At 34.1% G+C, this 17,262-nt stretch overlaps 1 protein-coding gene across 1 annotated transcript; it reads right to left on the bottom strand.

Annotated features, from left to right (window-relative positions):
* Window positions 1–2,106: 2,106 nt before the first annotated feature.
* Window positions 2,107–17,071, bottom strand: LOC106660764 (nuclear pore complex protein Nup205-like). The gene is made up of 29 exons (XM_024225889.1): window positions 16,920–17,071; window positions 15,595–15,780; window positions 15,434–15,537; window positions 15,236–15,358; window positions 14,952–15,122; window positions 14,692–14,876; window positions 14,493–14,629; window positions 14,197–14,435; window positions 13,884–14,093; window positions 13,640–13,822; window positions 13,323–13,570; window positions 12,594–13,210; window positions 12,467–12,534; window positions 12,281–12,407; window positions 12,098–12,213; window positions 6,237–6,425; window positions 5,981–6,181; window positions 5,704–5,908; window positions 5,386–5,636; window positions 5,136–5,327; window positions 4,949–5,076; window positions 4,755–4,893; window positions 4,563–4,695; window positions 4,293–4,501; window positions 3,169–3,289; window positions 2,960–3,111; window positions 2,688–2,901; window positions 2,494–2,627; window positions 2,107–2,422 (listed from the first exon to the last, which is right to left on the bottom strand). The coding sequence occupies exons 2-29, from the start codon at window positions 15,719–15,721 to the stop codon at window positions 2,342–2,344; spliced, it is 5,004 nt and encodes a 1,667-aa protein (XP_024081657.1). The 5' UTR covers window positions 15,722–15,780; window positions 16,920–17,071; the 3' UTR covers window positions 2,107–2,341.
* Between the last annotated feature and the right edge of the window lie 191 nt (window positions 17,072–17,262).

Below are 17,262 nucleotides of genomic sequence, written 5' to 3'. Positions count from 1 at the left end.
CAGCATAAAATACTTCGCATTTCACTTTCATTTCTGTCAGGTAATATTTACAGCCGTCTTTATAGGCTTGTGAGCAACTCAATTATCACAGTTACTCCTCGGACTGTCACAATCAACCCGGTCTCCGGGTGCATGAGGCTCAATGGAGATTTTCCCGTGGCGGCTTTGGCTCATTCAAACATCCAGCGACAACTGTTTTTCCCGGGAAACAATGAACCCTCAGGGTAATAAAAAAATAATGTCCTCTTTAACTATCAAAAAGGAAGAAAAACAAGCTCTTCTGAAGTATTGAAATTGCATGGTCAGAAAAAATACAAAGCTCGTCCTCATCATATTTTCCCCTTCCTCCCATTGTTTATTTATATTTTTATACACAAAAAAGGGGAGGATATGGACATGTGATTATCAATTTTAATTAAACTGTTTTTTTGTAGTACTAGATTAAGCTATTAGATACATGTGAGTGTTTTCGTCAATGATCCTCAGAGCTGACAAAAAATATGTATTTTATGTAATTTACTTCTTTTTTTAATGAAGTTTTCTGCCTTTGTTGGGTATGTATTTCAGTTATTATCTATTAATCGGTTTTTTTTTTTTTTAGGTAACAAGAAAATATTTAGGGTTGTATTAAATGAGACGTATAAAAAGTTTACAAACACCGAAGATGCTTCCATATAGTGAAACAAAAATATTAGTTAAAAATTTGACAATTTGGATTTGTTTTAATCAACCTTTAAAACACATAAAAATATAAATTTTTATCCCAACAAAAAGAAAACATTTTTTTTCCTGCGTCCAGTGTTCTACATAAAAATTCATAACAACTGAATTTTAACTTAAAATGAGAAAAATAACAAAAACTCAAACAACAAAAATATGTATTTTATGTAATTTACTTCTCTCTTTTTTTTTTTAATGAAGTTTTCAGCCTTTGTTGGGTATGTATTTCAGTTATCTATTAATCGGTTGTTGTTTTTTAGGTAGAATAAGAAAATATTTAGGGTTGTATTGAGATGTATAAAAAGTTTACAAAAACTGAATATGCTTCCATATAGTGAAACAAAAATATTGGTTAAAAATTTGACAATTTGGATTTGTTTTAATCAACCTTTAAAACACTTAAAAATATAAATTTTTATCCCCACCCCCCAAAAAAAATTTGGTTGGATTTTTTTCCTACGTCCAGTGTTCTACATATAAACTTAAAAATTCATAACTTGACTGGATTTTAACTTAAAATGAGAAAAATAACAAAAACTCAAACAACAAAAATATGTATTTTATGTAATTTACTTTTTTTTTTTTTAATGAAGTTTTCAGCCTGTGTTGGGTATGTATTTCAAAGTTATTATCTATTAATTGGTTGTTGTTTTTTCAGGTATAATAAGAAAATATTTAGGGTTATATTAAATGAGATGTATAAAAAGTTTACAAAAACAGAATATGCTTCCATATAGTGAAACAAAAATATTGGTTAAAAATTTGGATTTGTTTTAATCAACCTTTAAAACACTTAAAAATATAAATTTTTATCCCAAAAAAAAAAAAAAAAAAAACTGGTTGGATTTTTTTCCTACATCCAGTGTTCTACATAAAAATTCATAACTTAACTGAGATTTTAACCTAAAATGAGAAAAATAATAAAAACATTTTATTTTATATCTATTATTATCATTTGGTCTGAGGCAAACTTTATGCGTGTAGTTTGGAGAGTTGTAAAAAAAATTCATGCAAAGTTTCTTGTATTCTGGTGCAGTTGTTTCAAAACTATCACAATTTTTATGATTTTATAATAAAAAAAATCAAGAGGCAACAAATTTTTAGGGGACAGAACACAAATATCATTTTTGTTCCAGTCTATAAAAAAAAATTAGTTTGGCTGATTACATTCTTTTTGTCTATCTTCTTGCTTTCAGATGTGTTTCACTTTCTCAACATCATCAAAGATAGGTTTTTGAATGGCATAGTTAGCATGGGTTCGTTTCTTTTTACCTACTTTAAAATGGCAGGACACGATTGAAAAAATCCAATACATTTTTTAATGTAAATTCAAAATGAATTATTTTATTACAATAACTAAGAAATATGTATTAAAAAAAAAAATTATTGCTAAATAAAGAAAACATTATATTTACAGATTTAACAACATCAAGGCTGGCAGTATTTTTGGTGATATTTCTTATCAAATTATATTTACATGAAATTTTGTTAATTTTTTTTATTTTATTTGACAACCATTTACTAACCAAATCGTAATTTTGTTTTTTACATTGTTTACACTTCTTAAATATTACAAATAAAAAAGAAAATGTAAGACCGGCATTGTAAAATGTTTTGCCTCTTAGTTTGGTGCGAACTGAATTAGCTTTTTAATTCTCCTTAAGAGCGCTTCTAAAAATCCTTTATCTTTCGCATGCATGTCCTAAAACAAACACAGATTAATAATTTAAATTAACAAAAGTATTTTTAGAATTTGCAAGGAAAAAAAAACACCTGCACTGTAGAACGGAGGGAATTTGTGAATGTGTCATTGAACACTGATAAAAGACCTTGTTTGAGATGGTTCAAATCATCAGTTGTTACATTCCACGTAACATCAAAATGCATTGTTTGATTAAATGATTTATCTAAAAAAATAAAAAATAAATAATAATTTTCCAACTTTAATAAATGATATTGTTAATTACTTGTCTGTTTTGTTGTTCCAAGTACTTTGTTTGAAATCCCGCGTAGCATGTAATAGTCAAGATGAGTCCAAACGATGTACATGCAATGTTCAATTATGAAAAAGCAGAGATCCAACTCTCTCTTTTTATCATCTAATTCTCTAGTTACGATCCTTGTGACCTGGCGGCGGCACTCTTCGACCTCGTTCAGGTTGGCATAGCTTTCTGGAAGGTGCTGCAAGACGATACAAGCAATTTATAACTGTTTAATTTGTAATTTATTCGTCGTTTACCTGTTTCAGAGTGGCTGTATTCATTTCAGGTACGGACTGAAGTTTTCGAACTAGCAAATCCAAATTGCTCTTCTCCCTCCTATGGTGCGATTCAGCCTGGACAAGCTGTTGTACAACGACTCCTAGAGTGGCCTCTTGCATCGTCAGCAAGTCTAATTACAATTTAAAATAAGTAAATCAATTCTGCTTGCAAGTACACAATTTCATACCTCTTTTATCAGGCATTGCATTATCAATTAGAGCAGGTTGAAATATAACTGTAGATATCCTTCTATCCATACTTCCGCTTGATACTATGTTTCTTGCATATATTAAGAGATGTGAAACGATCTAAACGAGTAAAAATGATTAGATAAACCACATCTCTCATATCCATCAATGTAAATATGAAAAAAAACCTCTTTTTTGAAGCTTTGTAGGTAGATTTCTGTATTACAGAACACTGAGTGTAGAAATTCACGGCAGTGGTTCGGACAAGGGAAACGGACGATATATAGTTAGGCCGGGACACAATGTTCAGATGAAGTGTTGTGTTTAAACGGGACAAGTCGGGATGTGGATCATACAGCTAGTTCCCCCAGTATTTAAATGGATGGCCCGGGCAACATGATTGGTGGTGCAGTTCAAACTCAGGACCCTAGTGGGACAAATACGAGACAGACGGCAGTATACACATTGGGCGTAACATATACCNAATGTTTTTGCCTGCATAAAAACTGTAAAAAATGTAACATGTCCATTATTTTTATTCTTTTGCCAAGGATCAGGATGGCTTTTTCCGTTGTGGGAGGCATTTTGCGATACAACTTCCACAAACTGAGAAGAAAGAAGGAACAGTATGTTGAAAGCAGGCAAAAGTTTTCTGAGAATCAATTAAAGCCTCCGATACATTTTTTTACAGAATTATTTTTACGATTTACGATTATTTACGAAAATAAAATTGTTTATGCAACTAGTTTTTTTTTCGCGAATAAAGAAATCGGACTTCCGCAAATGTCTAAACTTTCCTCATTTTTTCCTAAGTGAATAGTGAAAACCACAAATGTCTAAACCGCGAGTGTTAAGGGAATACTGTATATTGATATTTTCCTTATGTTTACCTTTTTTTTTATTATGAAATGCAATACTGTGCCCAATGTACTTATTTGAGTTTTAAACTTCTGCACCCAGATTACATTTATTTAAAGCACCTTTTTTCTCAGATGAAGATACCTGATTCGAATTAATGCTGCCTCCTCCACAACTCTGCACCTAATTTACATCCACCACCTGGCCACCGTGGTCTCTTAAATACATTTACCATACAGAATTTAAAATATTTAAAAAAACTTACCTCAAGGAATGTTATAACTACTTCGGACTTGGATTTTGGGCTGTCGGACGAAGTTTCCGCTTCTTTTACCAATTCTTTGAGCAGGCTTTCACTGATGATAAATCGAGAAATCAAGGAAAGCATCAGTCTTTGGACTCTGTTGAACAGCGATGTGCTCTCCAACACACCACCAGGATCCATCCCTTCTTCACTCAATATTCTAAGAACGTCTATGACCCAAAAAATATAAATGTTTTGTTTGGAATTGAACAAAAAGGCAAAAAATTTTACCTTCATTTGTGGCCCTTGCTATTACACCAGTAAGCAATGAAAGCTCTTTTAAGTAACAAAGTGGATGAAAAGGGCTCCCGGATCGAAGAACTTGAGTTACCATTTCACCATGGCACAATAAAAACTTTAATACCTAAAAATCAATTTTAATTATAATTTTCTAGAAAAATTCTCATTAAAACAAAAACTCACTTGCATGATGGCCAATTGATTTTCGACTCCCATTGAAGAAATAATAGCATCGCATAGCTGCAACGCGGGAGAAAGGATTTGAAGATAACGGCTGCTTACATTTGGAACAAAATCTACTTCCATCATCGTTACTCCAATCCTGAATCAAAAGAGTATTAGTAAAACAAACAAAAAATTAATTAACCAGGACATACTTCGGAACATTTGCCATGATGTCAGGATGTTTATTGAAAACATGAAGCGAAGACAGACAAGGAAGAACGTTTTGTTCTAAAAGAATTTCTGCTCCGATTCTCGATGAAGCTACTCTACACAGAAGAGCCTAAAAATATTTAATTAGTATAAAAGGTGTCAAAATGACAACATACCAATTAATATTACCATTTTTGATTCGTATACATAAAGGGCTCGTAAAGATTTGATATTATTCGAAAGGAGTGCGATAAGATACTTGTCCATGTCTAATAATGAGTCTATTATATATTTCAGGTACCCTCGGGATGATAATACAGACGTCCATGTCGTTTGTGCATCAAGTTCGACAACCATGTCCAAACAGGAAAGCGCAAGCATCTAAATTAAAAAAAAAAATTAAAATCATAAACATGATTTTCCATAAATAGTGCATTACTTTGCAGATATCATGGCCTGTAGAACAATCGTGGCAAAGCATATCGACAAGCCTTTCTCCATGAGCAAGAATAATATCGATATCAGCCCTGTCACCGCCGATGGATTTATCAAGCATTGTGACATATTGAGAATCGTTTCCTCTAAGGCCGACTTTCGCACCTTGTCTCAATGCAGATTTGTCCCGATTCAAGTGTAGAAAGTTAAGAAGGGCAGAGTACAGGTTGGCTCTCAACTTCTGAGACGTTACTCCTGCGGAAATTTAAATTAAAAAAAAAAAAAAAAATATATGCTTGTGTGCTTTTTTTTTAAAACTTACCCGAGCTTAATATCCATTTTACTAGGTTAGTTATAATCGTTGTCAATTTATAATGATTGGAATCCATAAAGTTACAAAGTTTTGAATCCGTTTCATCGCCTTTTCCCATTTCCGATATATAAGTTTGTCGCAAATCGACACAAAGTAAAAGAATGGAACCTGACACAAGATTTGCTACCTCGGCCTGACTTCCAGATTGAACAGCCTGTTTCAATAATAATAATAATAATAATAAAATAACACTTTTTTTATTTAGGAAAAAAAAAAGACAAAATACCTTAGTTAGCAGTTCGTGGATTATATCTACAAGGAGATTGAACCTTTTCTCCAAATTGAGAGCGTGTTGTTCTTTTTCATTGATTGGGGCTGCTACTGCAAACATAACTTCTGTCGCATGTCTCCAGGCGTCTAAGAACCGTACTGTCGCTTGATTCATCAAAATCGAAGCATTTAATTGAACCACATAATTGAGTACTCTCTACGGTAAGTTTTTATTAATTGTCTCATATTATCTGGGAAATTATAGAACAAACCTCCATTTCTTTACGATGATTCCTTTGAAGTAGAGTCTCATTCGGAGGTTGAGGCGAGGAGTTATGCGTGACCAGACCGATTCTCCTCTTTTCGTGGACAATCGCCAATTCTTGTTCAAGCAAATGGTGGACTGCTCTAACGTCGATTACTTTCATTTTGCCATCTTCGACTTCACACGTCTTTACCAACTAAAATTATCGATAAATAAATTATTTAGATCTACAGTAGAACCTCCAATAGTGCAATTCTCCAAGGATTCAATTAAAGCTGGTTCGTTTCTTAAAGTTTAAAATGAGAAAATAATGGAAGAAGTGAAAATTTCTATTAAAACAGTTTACCCTCTCCCTATCTTTTTTTTCTTTCTACACCGTTAAAATTGTATAGGCCCTTCTCTCTCTCTCTCTCTCTCTTAATTCACCAAAAAATTTATTAATATTATAGAGAGGATAATATTTTTGAGAGTTCGACTCAATGGTAGCATTGCATGATGAAACAACTCACTGATGACGTCTCTGTGACCTTTATACATATTTGGATCTGCATTTTTGAAATTTTAACTTCACAAAATTTAGCCTATGAACCAGGTAGCTCTTTTGAACAAAGCATTGACCAAGAGGAAAACAGTCCGCTTTTGCAACTGAGTAGGAAAGTTGAAGACACGACCCTTCGAAGTCAGTTTTGAAAGTGTTTTTCATGGAATGGTTGTTTAATATTACAGCAGCCATCCTTTTTTTTTCTTTCTTTTAAAGCATGACATGCTTTAGTAATTGACCTAATCACCCAAAAACATCACAAAAATGTTACATGAAAAACCGACTCCCTTGATCAATGCTAGAATGAACGATCCGCAAGCAATAAACGAATATTCCTTGAACGCTTTAACCTTCCTTTCTCATGTTTCTCAGACGTTATTTAGCATAAAGGTGGCATCTTTTGGTGAATTCCAATTGCCGCCGAAATATTGCCAAGTCCCAATATGCTCGTCTCGGAATTCGCCAAACAGTGTGCCTATGTGTCACGGTCTGTCCTCGATTCAACAAAACGGGCCCAATTCTGAATCCTTTTTATTAGAAACAGAGCCCCAGAGGTCTTGATTGAACCTGAATACAACCGATCAGGTGCCTTTTTATAATAAAATTTAATACAAGTTTGAAAACAATCTATTAATTACACAAAAAAATAACAATTTAAATCAACTAATTTCCTTTTGAACTTTAAACAAACAAGTAAAACTTTTCAAATTTAAATAAACCGTAATTTTGTACAAACCATTGCATGGGACTGTTTACAGTCAATCCGCAGTGGACCAAAGCATTCTATTTTAGGGAATAAAACACTTCATTGAGGATCACACACTTCTTTTTGTCTCTCATCTACAAGGAATGGACTTTGCTACGTTTGAATGAAATTGAACTTTATGGCTAAATCCTTTGATCAACCAGGAAAGATGCATAGCCTCAAACTACCTCACACCATCGCAGAAAATGGTTTTAAGTATTAATCAAGAATGAAGAAAAAACCTCGTGCGGAATTTTTATGACCGGACCTTAATGGTTTTACGGTCACAAGATTATGAGGTCTCATCTTCTGAAATGCACGTATATACATCGGCCATCCACACATGTATGAGCATACATGACTTCAATGGAGCCCATTCAGCATTTAGATGCAGCGAACAGCAAGACATCATCATTAGCTATTTGTAGGGGGTCAAATGTACAGTGGGGATAATATTTTAAATAGTTTTAAGTTTGCAAAAACAAACTCGTTTTTTCCAGGCCTTTAAGGGTGAGAAATTTCGTTGCATTTCAATTTATTTCAAAGTAACAATGTTGTGATTTAGATTTCATGATTAGGCCTAGAGTAAAAAATAAGAGAGGTTCGGGAGAATGAAGGGAGAGACAGTCGAGTTTAGAAGTTAACAAGTTCATTCCGTGTAGATGATAAGACCAGTGGTCGGCAAACCGCGGCTCACGAGCCACATGCTTTGACTTCTTGGTTGAGGCTCTTTCACTAAATGTTTAGTGCAGACACGGAGCGAAAATAATCACGAGATACCATTGTATTATTCATCAAGAAGCACTATGTGCTCTGACATTTCCTGAAGAAAACCTGACCTTTGAAAGGCAGTTGCTGGATTTAAAAAACAAAGAAGTTTGGAGCTCAAAATTCAAGCATCTTTAAACCGATTTACAACAGATTTTTATTGGAGAAAAATAAATGTGAATTAAATTTAAGCACAAATTGTCTGCTTTGAAAGATCTGGCGAGGGAAGATAGGTTGATTTTTAGCACCTGGATGATGATCAACTGAAGAAACTAGCGTTTGCTGTTCTTTCCTTATTTGGGTTTACATATTTATGCGAACAATCATTTTCAAGCATGAACTTTATCAAGGGTAGATTAAGAAATCGGGCTGAGAACTTGGAATTGTTCCTAAAATTAAAAACAACCTACAAACCTGACTTACCCCTACTGAATTGTGGGAAATGTGAGGCCATTGTTCACATTAGTGGAGTATTTGTAAGTTTTTTTTAAGGATACCTTTTATATTATTTAACTTGTTATATTTTTAAATAAATATTATCTTTATATAAGAATGATACCAAGTTTTATTTAATGTACTGTTAGTTAAACTAAGACATTCAGCAAAGGCTAGCTCGAGAGTGTACTTTTAATTCTAATTATTTCTACAAAAATGTCTACTAAAGCAAAGCTTAAGTTTAAAAAATGGCCCTTTGAATAAACTTCAATTTTGTATTTTTGTTTACATTTGGCTCTTTTGGATGACGAGTTTGCCGATCACTGTGATAGACAAAAGAGGTGGGCGATCCTGAAAAGAATTTAAAAAGTTCACTAAATCCCCTAAAATACAGTGCTGCGGTACACAGCGGATTGACTGCAAACAGTGAGTACCCACCAACCCTTGTTCTAAACGGTCTGACAAAAGATTTGCATGAACAGACATGACACATAGCTTGTGCGTAAACCAGTGTTGGGCAAAAATTAGTCATGATTGGTAGTAAGTGACTAATTTAGTCATTAGTCGCCATATGTGATTGATGGCTAAATTAGTCATGACTAGTAATTAAATACGAGGCATGACTAATTTAGTCACAATATAGTTAGTCATGACTAAATTTCGATAAATCATGTTCAAATGGGTGCTCAAAAAATGAAAAATACACTTCATCACTTTTAAAAAATTTTCTAACAGAAATTTATTTCATCAAAACGAAAATCCTTCAACACCTTATTTAACAAAAATCAATCTTCCAATTATAAGTAAAACTCCGTCGTTATGAAAAGCCAAAAAATAATGATAATGATAATAATAATAATAAAATAAAATAAAAAAATCCTAGAACAAGCTACGCTTTGAAAAGTAAATATGTTTACATAACCGATCAATGGAAAAAATATTTCTTTGAATTAAAATTTATTCCACTTAAAAGGAGAGATTTCTACATTATTTGGAAAATACACCATCTAGGGGTCTTGATTGTAATAAAATAGACATGTAGAATAATTATGTAACTTTGGTTTTCGTTTATGATAACAATTTTTGAAGGTTGGCCTTGAGCACGACTCTCATCTCAAAATTTTTATCCGGAGTCGGTTGGATTTTGGTAAGTTGGTCATTGTAGCCAGAGTTGGGCAAAATCAAACTAATTCAATCATGATTAAGAATTTCGATTGAAGTTTAATCATGATTGAATTAGTCATGAGTAAATAATCATTATATGATTTAGTCATACCTCATGATTGAATTAATTATGATTAAATCATATAATGATTAATTTACTCATGACTAATTCAATCATGATTAAACTTCAATCAAAATTCTTAATCATGATTGAATTAGTTAGATTTTGCCCAACTCTTGCGTAAACAGCAAATATTTGCCAAGTGCCATGCAAGTCTTCAACTCACTACCAATCGTGAAACTGTCATTACTGCAGCTGTGGTTATTGTTTTGTGTATAAGTAGACACAGTATTGTTGCCCCATCTTATTTCAATCTGTTTCCATGCATCGAAAACCTAATTTCAATTTTTGTGATTCGGAAGAGAAGCGAACCAAATTTTTGTTCAGCTTGGTACAGACAAGACTGTTAAGTGGGCCAACAGAAACAACACTATGTTGTTCTTTCATTAATCTAATACTAGTTAGGAATCATATTTATTAAAAAATAAATAACAGTAAAAAGAATCAAATACTAATTGTTCATTGGATTACAGTTGATTTATGTACAATACAGTTGATTCCTGGTGTGGATGCTTTGAATTCAGCTACTTCACGAATATCCACTTTGAAGCAAGAAAATTGACAATTAGCCGAGCAATGGATATTTTTGCTCGGTGAATAACCGAGCACTTGTCCCCACTAGACAGAATTCGGCGAATCCTGCATGTCTGGAGCCACCATGAACATCCCTCGATCCAATTTTATATTGCACTAATTATATAAGGAAATGTTGAACAATGTTTTCTGTTAATCCATTTTTGTAAAATGCGAAAAGTTTTAGGTTGAGATGGGGAGTTGGTGTCCGAGGTGATTGGAGTCAGAATAGCTCAAGTGGTTAGAGCAGCGGCTATTGAGCCGAAGGTCGTGGGTTCGAATCCAGCTCATGACACTTGACTTTTTCATCTCAACCAAGACCTTACATAAAAAGAATAATTAATTGAAATGTTTTCTGTATTCGGAAAACTTGTTCTTCATCCATTGCACTAATAAACATAGAAAATACTATTTGGTGAGCGTGAGTGATCTCTCATCCCAAATCCCAGGAACAGTCAAGACAGCACTTTTTGCTGATGATGTGGCTATATTGAGCACAGGGGAAACCATCGCAGAGGTACAACAGACCCTGTAACAAGTCTCTGAATGGGCGGACAAGTGGAAAGTCAAGCTAAACCCAGATAAATCAAAATTAGTCCAGTTCACTTATCTGAAAAAAGCCAATGAACAACAACTGTTACTAAATAATAAGAATATCAGTGAACAACAAAATATCTGGGTGTTACACTTGACCGGAGGCTGACTTGGCATCAACACATAAGCGATGTGCTAGAGATCACGATGCAGACTAATTGACCTCAAACCACTACTTAAGAGCCCAACTATCAGTCTGAGCAACAAAAGACTAATAGTCCCTCATTTGACCAATATGGCTCTGGTGTTTGGGCCTTGTCGTCGAACAGCCAAATTAAGAGAATCCAGACATTTCAAAACAGGGCCTTACGGATTTTAACTGGAGCCCCCTGGTATGTGCGAAATACCACACTGCACCGAGACTTGGACATTCCTCTAGTGGACCATGCACTGAGAGACAGCTACCGGAAGATGTTTAGCAAGTTCCAGTCCCACCCAAACACAGAAATCCAAGGAATACCGGACCACCTACCTCCTGCACGTCCACACCGCAGACTCAAGCACAAGCGACACACCAATATGATAACTATAATTAACTGTGATAAAATGTGATTAAATTATATTAAATCATGTATAAATAATTAATGGAGGGAGCTGCTGAGCTTAAAGATCCAAGAACTGTTTGATGACGTTAAACATTATGCCACAACTATAAGGTACTATGTACAAAAGTTTAAATAAAGTTATATATAAAAAAATATTGCCCTTATAATCGATAATATTGGAAAATGACACGAATGAGATCAGTCAGCTCTGACTGGTAGAATGATGAAACCAACACGATAATCGCTAGTGAAACCGTGGTCAGCTGTGCAAAAAATGGTGCATTAAAAGCTCCAAGCTATGTCATACCCCTTAATTGATCTAACTATACTTTTCCCGATACCTCGGCAAAAAATACTTAATATTTATTTTTTTTTTAAATACCTTCATAACGTGATTAAAGTCAAGATATTCAAATTGAGGCACTGGAACAGTATCCACTGAAAATCTCATGTATTTAATAAGACGGAGGACTAACTGCTCACCAGCTTTCTTGTCAACTTAAAAACAAAATCAAAACATTGTAGCATTTACAAGTAAAAATACAAAAACGTAATAGAAACTCACTTCTTGTACTTGACAACAGTGATTGACCCATTTGTTGAGAATCATCGTCTAAATCGCCTTTTGAATTTCCTGTAAATGCTTCGATCATAGAAGTAAGTTGGGAATATTGTTGATTCAGGGCAGTCACCTAAAGTAATTATTGAATATGATTTAAAATATAAACATGGGCTGAATTCATTTACTCACTTTCATCTCAATCGCCACTGTTTTTAAAAGCCAACTCATCTGATGAAGTTGGATTTCTGTCGAGATGTCTTAAATAAAAAGTGTCAATTAGAAAAATGCCGACGATTTGATATAAATAACAAATTACCGATTCTTTCAGTTGTAAACGGAAGGGCAGAAAGATGCCGCTTTAAGAAATTTCCAGACGATCTTAGAAAACGAAGCGTGGGCTCTGAAGTCCTCGTGTTGTAGGCGAGGGCGTAAATAATTTTATAATACAGTTCTATTAAATGCCCTGAGCTTTGATACGGATTGACTAGGTGGGAATTGAGAAGGCAGATAACAGAATGTAGGCAAGAGCGAGGTGTACCGTAAAGGCCGGGCTGTTTCAAGATCGATTTTTTAATCTCCGTATTCAAATCAAATCCAAAAAGGTAATGAGCGACATTGGGCGCTCCTTGGGTCAAAGTCTGCAATAAAAACTGACATATCGCTTTTTTTGTTTTGGTGACAATTTTTCTCAGGTCGTCTTCATCGGCGTAGACATCTTCTCGGTCCAATTCCATCGACATCCCCGTATCGACCAGTTCTTCTTCGGCTTCGAGACATGATACAAACCCATGCCTAATGCTAGCCTTTGTGTTCGGCGAGGTCAAATACAGGGACAAAAGGTGACCCTGTGGAGCTGGGTAGGAAGTGACACTTAATAAAATGTTTACTGCGGGCAAAGCGTGCTGTGGCAACCACGATTGATAAGTCACATATCTAAAAATATAAACCACTTATTAATTATTAATTAATTGTAATTATAGCACGCAAATTTTGCGATTTTACTTAATTCAGCATAAAAAATTAATAAATTTAATTAAATACCTACTTTGATATATTCAACAGATGATCAGGCTTGCAAGTCACTTCATTAACCCCTAAAATTAAACGATTTAGACCCACAAGAAGAATGTTGCTATTTTCAGCATGAAGAAGATTCAAAAATTGATTTTGTATCGCTAATCCGTGCTCTAACATTTTCAAAGCGTACAAGACGCTGTTTTCAAATTCGGTTTTACCGGGAATACTCTCGAAAGCATCGAAAACCCTGCATCCTTCATCGATTAAGAGTAAAAGCTAGAAATAAAATTTTAAAAAATTCTACAAATGTTCATCGATTGATTGTATTCAATTTCAGAAACTTACAAGTCGCAGCAATTCAGACTTTGAACAGAGGCTTATCATTATGTGATAACCCGGTAGAGGATTGACTTGAGCATTTCCTATGGTGTACGCTTGGACGTGTTTGGACAAAAATTCATCTTTCGCTGGGTCGTATTGGAGCAAGAGTTTGCAAATGAGAGACATGGCGTCTTCACAAACTTCCCACTAGATACAACCAAACAGTTTAAATAATATATAAAATTTGTACACGGTAAATTTTACTGACCTTTTCTTTGGGATTTTTATAACATCGGCCTACAAATTTCAAAAGTACGGAGTTGAGAATGAAATTCAGGTAAGGGTCGTAGCCGGGAGTTCTTTGTGACACCCCGAGCAATTTTGGTATCGGTTTATCAGAAAGTCCGTTGAACAACTTGAGAACTGCTCTCGTCAAAGGATATTCTTCATTCCTACACTCCACTTCTTCCAGCTCAGTCTGTAATTTAAAAAAATCCATTACAGTTTCATTACAGAATATTAAACTTTAAACAAAACGAGAAATAAAAGAGGAAAGAGCATAAAAAAAACCATCAACCGACCTGAATACCACGCGGTTGAAAGTTGCTCGTTGAAGGCACTGTGCTGATTATTTGAGATGCTTCGATATTATGCCAAAGACTTGCAGCTGTTTTAGGCGATTTGGAAAATGCAGCAAGTGTGTTTAAAAGATTAGCTTTCAACGGAATCGGAACTGAACAAGTCACCAAGCCGAGCAAGACCGTGATGGCTGACCACTGTTGGTTCATGCAAAACTGTTCACCAGAGCAAGGATCATTTTCTAAACACGCAAAAATTAATTAACTAATAAACAAAATATTTAGTTGATATAATTTACCAGCCACTGTTCTTATAAGGTCGAGTACGGCTTGAAGCGCCAGCTGTTCATGAGGGGTTATCCCTTTGTTGAAACTTCTAGCTCTGTATACAGTGTCAGGCGTGGGTAAAGCTTCTTGGCGTAAATTATTAAAATATCTAAAAATGAAATTTTTAACTTAATAATTAGTTGTCCTATGGATGAACGTTATGTTACAGACCTATTGAAAGAATTAAAGAAATGATCCCATGTTAAATTTTTATTTTCGTTGTTTTTTAAAAGATTGAAACATTGCATAGCCGCTCTCTGGCAAGACGAGAGAGAGCTTAACATTTTCAAGTATGGGACAAAAAGCGTAGAAGGCAAAACTTCACAGGTTTGTAGAAGAAATGAATAAAGGGCTTCCTAAAAAAATATTTAAAAAAAAATTAAACAGTTGAAAAATTTGTTAAAATTAATAAGATACGGTTTCTGTCTAACTTTTTTTGGTTGTGCCCGGTAAGGAAACGAAGCGAGATGGACGCTATCGGATGAACACCAGAAATCCAACTCTAATTCCACCCCTAGAGGGTCTTTTTCATATAATTTTGCGATTACCAATAGCATATCTTCAAAATGATGGGATAAATTTGTAGGTGGTTCTAGGCCTTCCTATAAATAAAAATTGATTAGTATTGAAAAATAATACTGATATTTTATTACACTAAATTAAAATATTTTTATTCTTAAAACATTATGATCAAATTTAGAAACATAAAACTCACATGCATATATGCATGAATAGTTTTATCTGTGTCGTCAGCTCTCAGTCTCATTTCCTTGACCTTATGTGGCAGTTGCGATATAAAATCTGTGATTAAACTGTGAATTCTACGTAGCATAAATTCCTGTAAAATAAATAAATTTTATGTAAATAATTGCAAACAAAATCAAATTTAGAATCACAAATAGAAAAATCTTACATCTTTATAAATTACGTCGTTGTTTAAATATGATTTGTGGAGGTAGGAAAAAACTCCTTTCTGAATCGCCTCTTCCATGACAACATCAGGATTTTCTAAAGTTACTGAAACAGTATATTAAATCAGAATGTTACTTAATATTTGTTTTTTGAAGGACTTACTTTCTTTTGGGACCAGCTGAGGTGCCATGCGCAAGCTGGATAGAGTGATGGCCCAAGCCATAAGCGCAAGAGACTGCAGACCTTGAGATTCCCACGCTTTCTCGCTCGATGACATTTCAGTTTGCATCGATTTTAAAAACTGACCCGCTTGTCCACCCGTCACAAGTGGAACTGAACGTTGCACAACTTAAAAATAAGTTAAAACATTAACAAATTTGCGTACTAATATATTAGGTTGACCAAAAAATAATGCAGGTTTATGTTTATACAATAAAGACAATTAAAAAATGATTTTAAACATTTTTGTATTAATTAAAATAAACTCCTATTACTCTCAAAACATTTTTCTCAACGCAATGGCAACTTCTCTATACTCTATACAGAATTTTGAATCTTTATTACTAACAAATTATTATACAAATACATTTTCTAACTTTGATCAATAAATTTTTTATGTTGTAAAAAACATCCAGGCATCTGAAAAAATGGTAGTCGGTAGGTGAGAATTCTAGAGAATAGGGAGGGTGAGGCTGGACCTCAAAACAAGATCCAACAGTTTTCATGTTGTCACGTGTTACCGAGCATTGTGTAACAGAATCGGTCTTTTCCGACTGACCAAAGATGGCTCAATAATGCCAATTTCTGGTGCAGTGCTTCAAGAAGCTGTAAATCGGCCCAAACGAAGCCCACCAAGAGTCACAGATTTCTTCTTCGTTTTTTGACAAGTTGGGTGGTTTGGAAAGTGTGGGGCTGCTTCTCCTTTTTTGAGCCGCTATCCAAAACATCTGATGTTACCGTAGAGAATCCACTTTTCATCACAAGTAACAATTCTATCTTTAAAAAAAAATTCCTTTTCTGTTTCTGCAAAGTGTAGTGCAAACTTCGTAACGATGATTTTTTCAGTGGTCGTTTAATGCATGAGGAACCAAACTTTTGAGCTTTTTCACTTTTGCAATTGACTTAAGACTGTTGATTTGCTAACTAAAAATTCTCTAGAAGTTCTCAAACAGTTGTTCTGGGATTTTCTTTGAACAAAGTTCGCTAAACATGATCATTTAGGGAAAAAATCATTACACAACCTTCTTTGTCTTCAATGATAACGCCTTCCTCTCAAAATTTTTTAAACCATCTCTGTATAGTTTTCATTCACACTGCCATAGCCCCAGGTTTCATTAATGTTTCTGACAGTTTGGGCACCACCTGACTAAGTTTAAATAATAATCCATCAAAGTTAACAGTTTATTATGTAGAGGGGTAATTGAAATAAAACATGAAACTGCATTATTTTCCGGACAACCCAATATTTAAAGAGCCAATAAAAATACCTTCTCCGTCTGCTTTGTGAAGTAAACTCAAATCGATCGAATACAAAAAAGCCAATGAAAGAGCTAGACTGATACTGTCGATTCCACCCGATGAAGATTCATTCGGGCTAACTTTCCGCAAATAATTCAACAAGCTGAAAATAAATTTAAATTAAATGAAAAACATTGTCAAGCTAAGCTGGCAATCACAGTGTCAATATTGATTTTTCTTGTGTATTTTATGTGAAACTTATGCTTCTAAAATGTGTCAGAAACAGCATAAGTTCAGTTTTTATGCGTACAATTGAATACATTTTATTGAATATACATAGTATAATCAATTCTGCATTGACCCTTTTTATTA

The sequence above is a fragment of the Cimex lectularius genome, unplaced genomic scaffold (genome assembly GCF_000648675.2).
Source record: "Cimex lectularius strain Harlan isolate CLEC.00 unplaced genomic scaffold, Clec_2.1 scaffold23, whole genome shotgun sequence".
In the NCBI taxonomy this organism is placed as follows: domain Eukaryota; kingdom Metazoa; phylum Arthropoda; class Insecta; order Hemiptera; family Cimicidae; genus Cimex; species Cimex lectularius.
The sequence above is the reverse complement of the archived record's forward strand: the minus strand, read 5'-3'. Positions and strand labels throughout refer to the sequence as shown.

Excerpts from the sequence above, each read along its gene's own strand:
- LOC106660764 (XM_024225889.1), bottom strand. The coding sequence starts at position 15,721 with ATGCAAACTGAAATGTCATCGAGCGAGAAAGCGTGGGAATCTCAAGGT. Across the intron at positions 4,894-4,948 it reads ATCATGGCAAATGTTCCGAA|GATTGGAGTAACGATGATGG; the intron begins GTATGTCCTGGT and ends CTTTTGATTCAG. Across the intron at positions 3,112-3,168 it reads TGCAATGCCTGATAAAAGAG|ACTTGCTGACGATGCAAGAG; the intron begins GTATGAAATTGT and ends AATTGTAATTAG.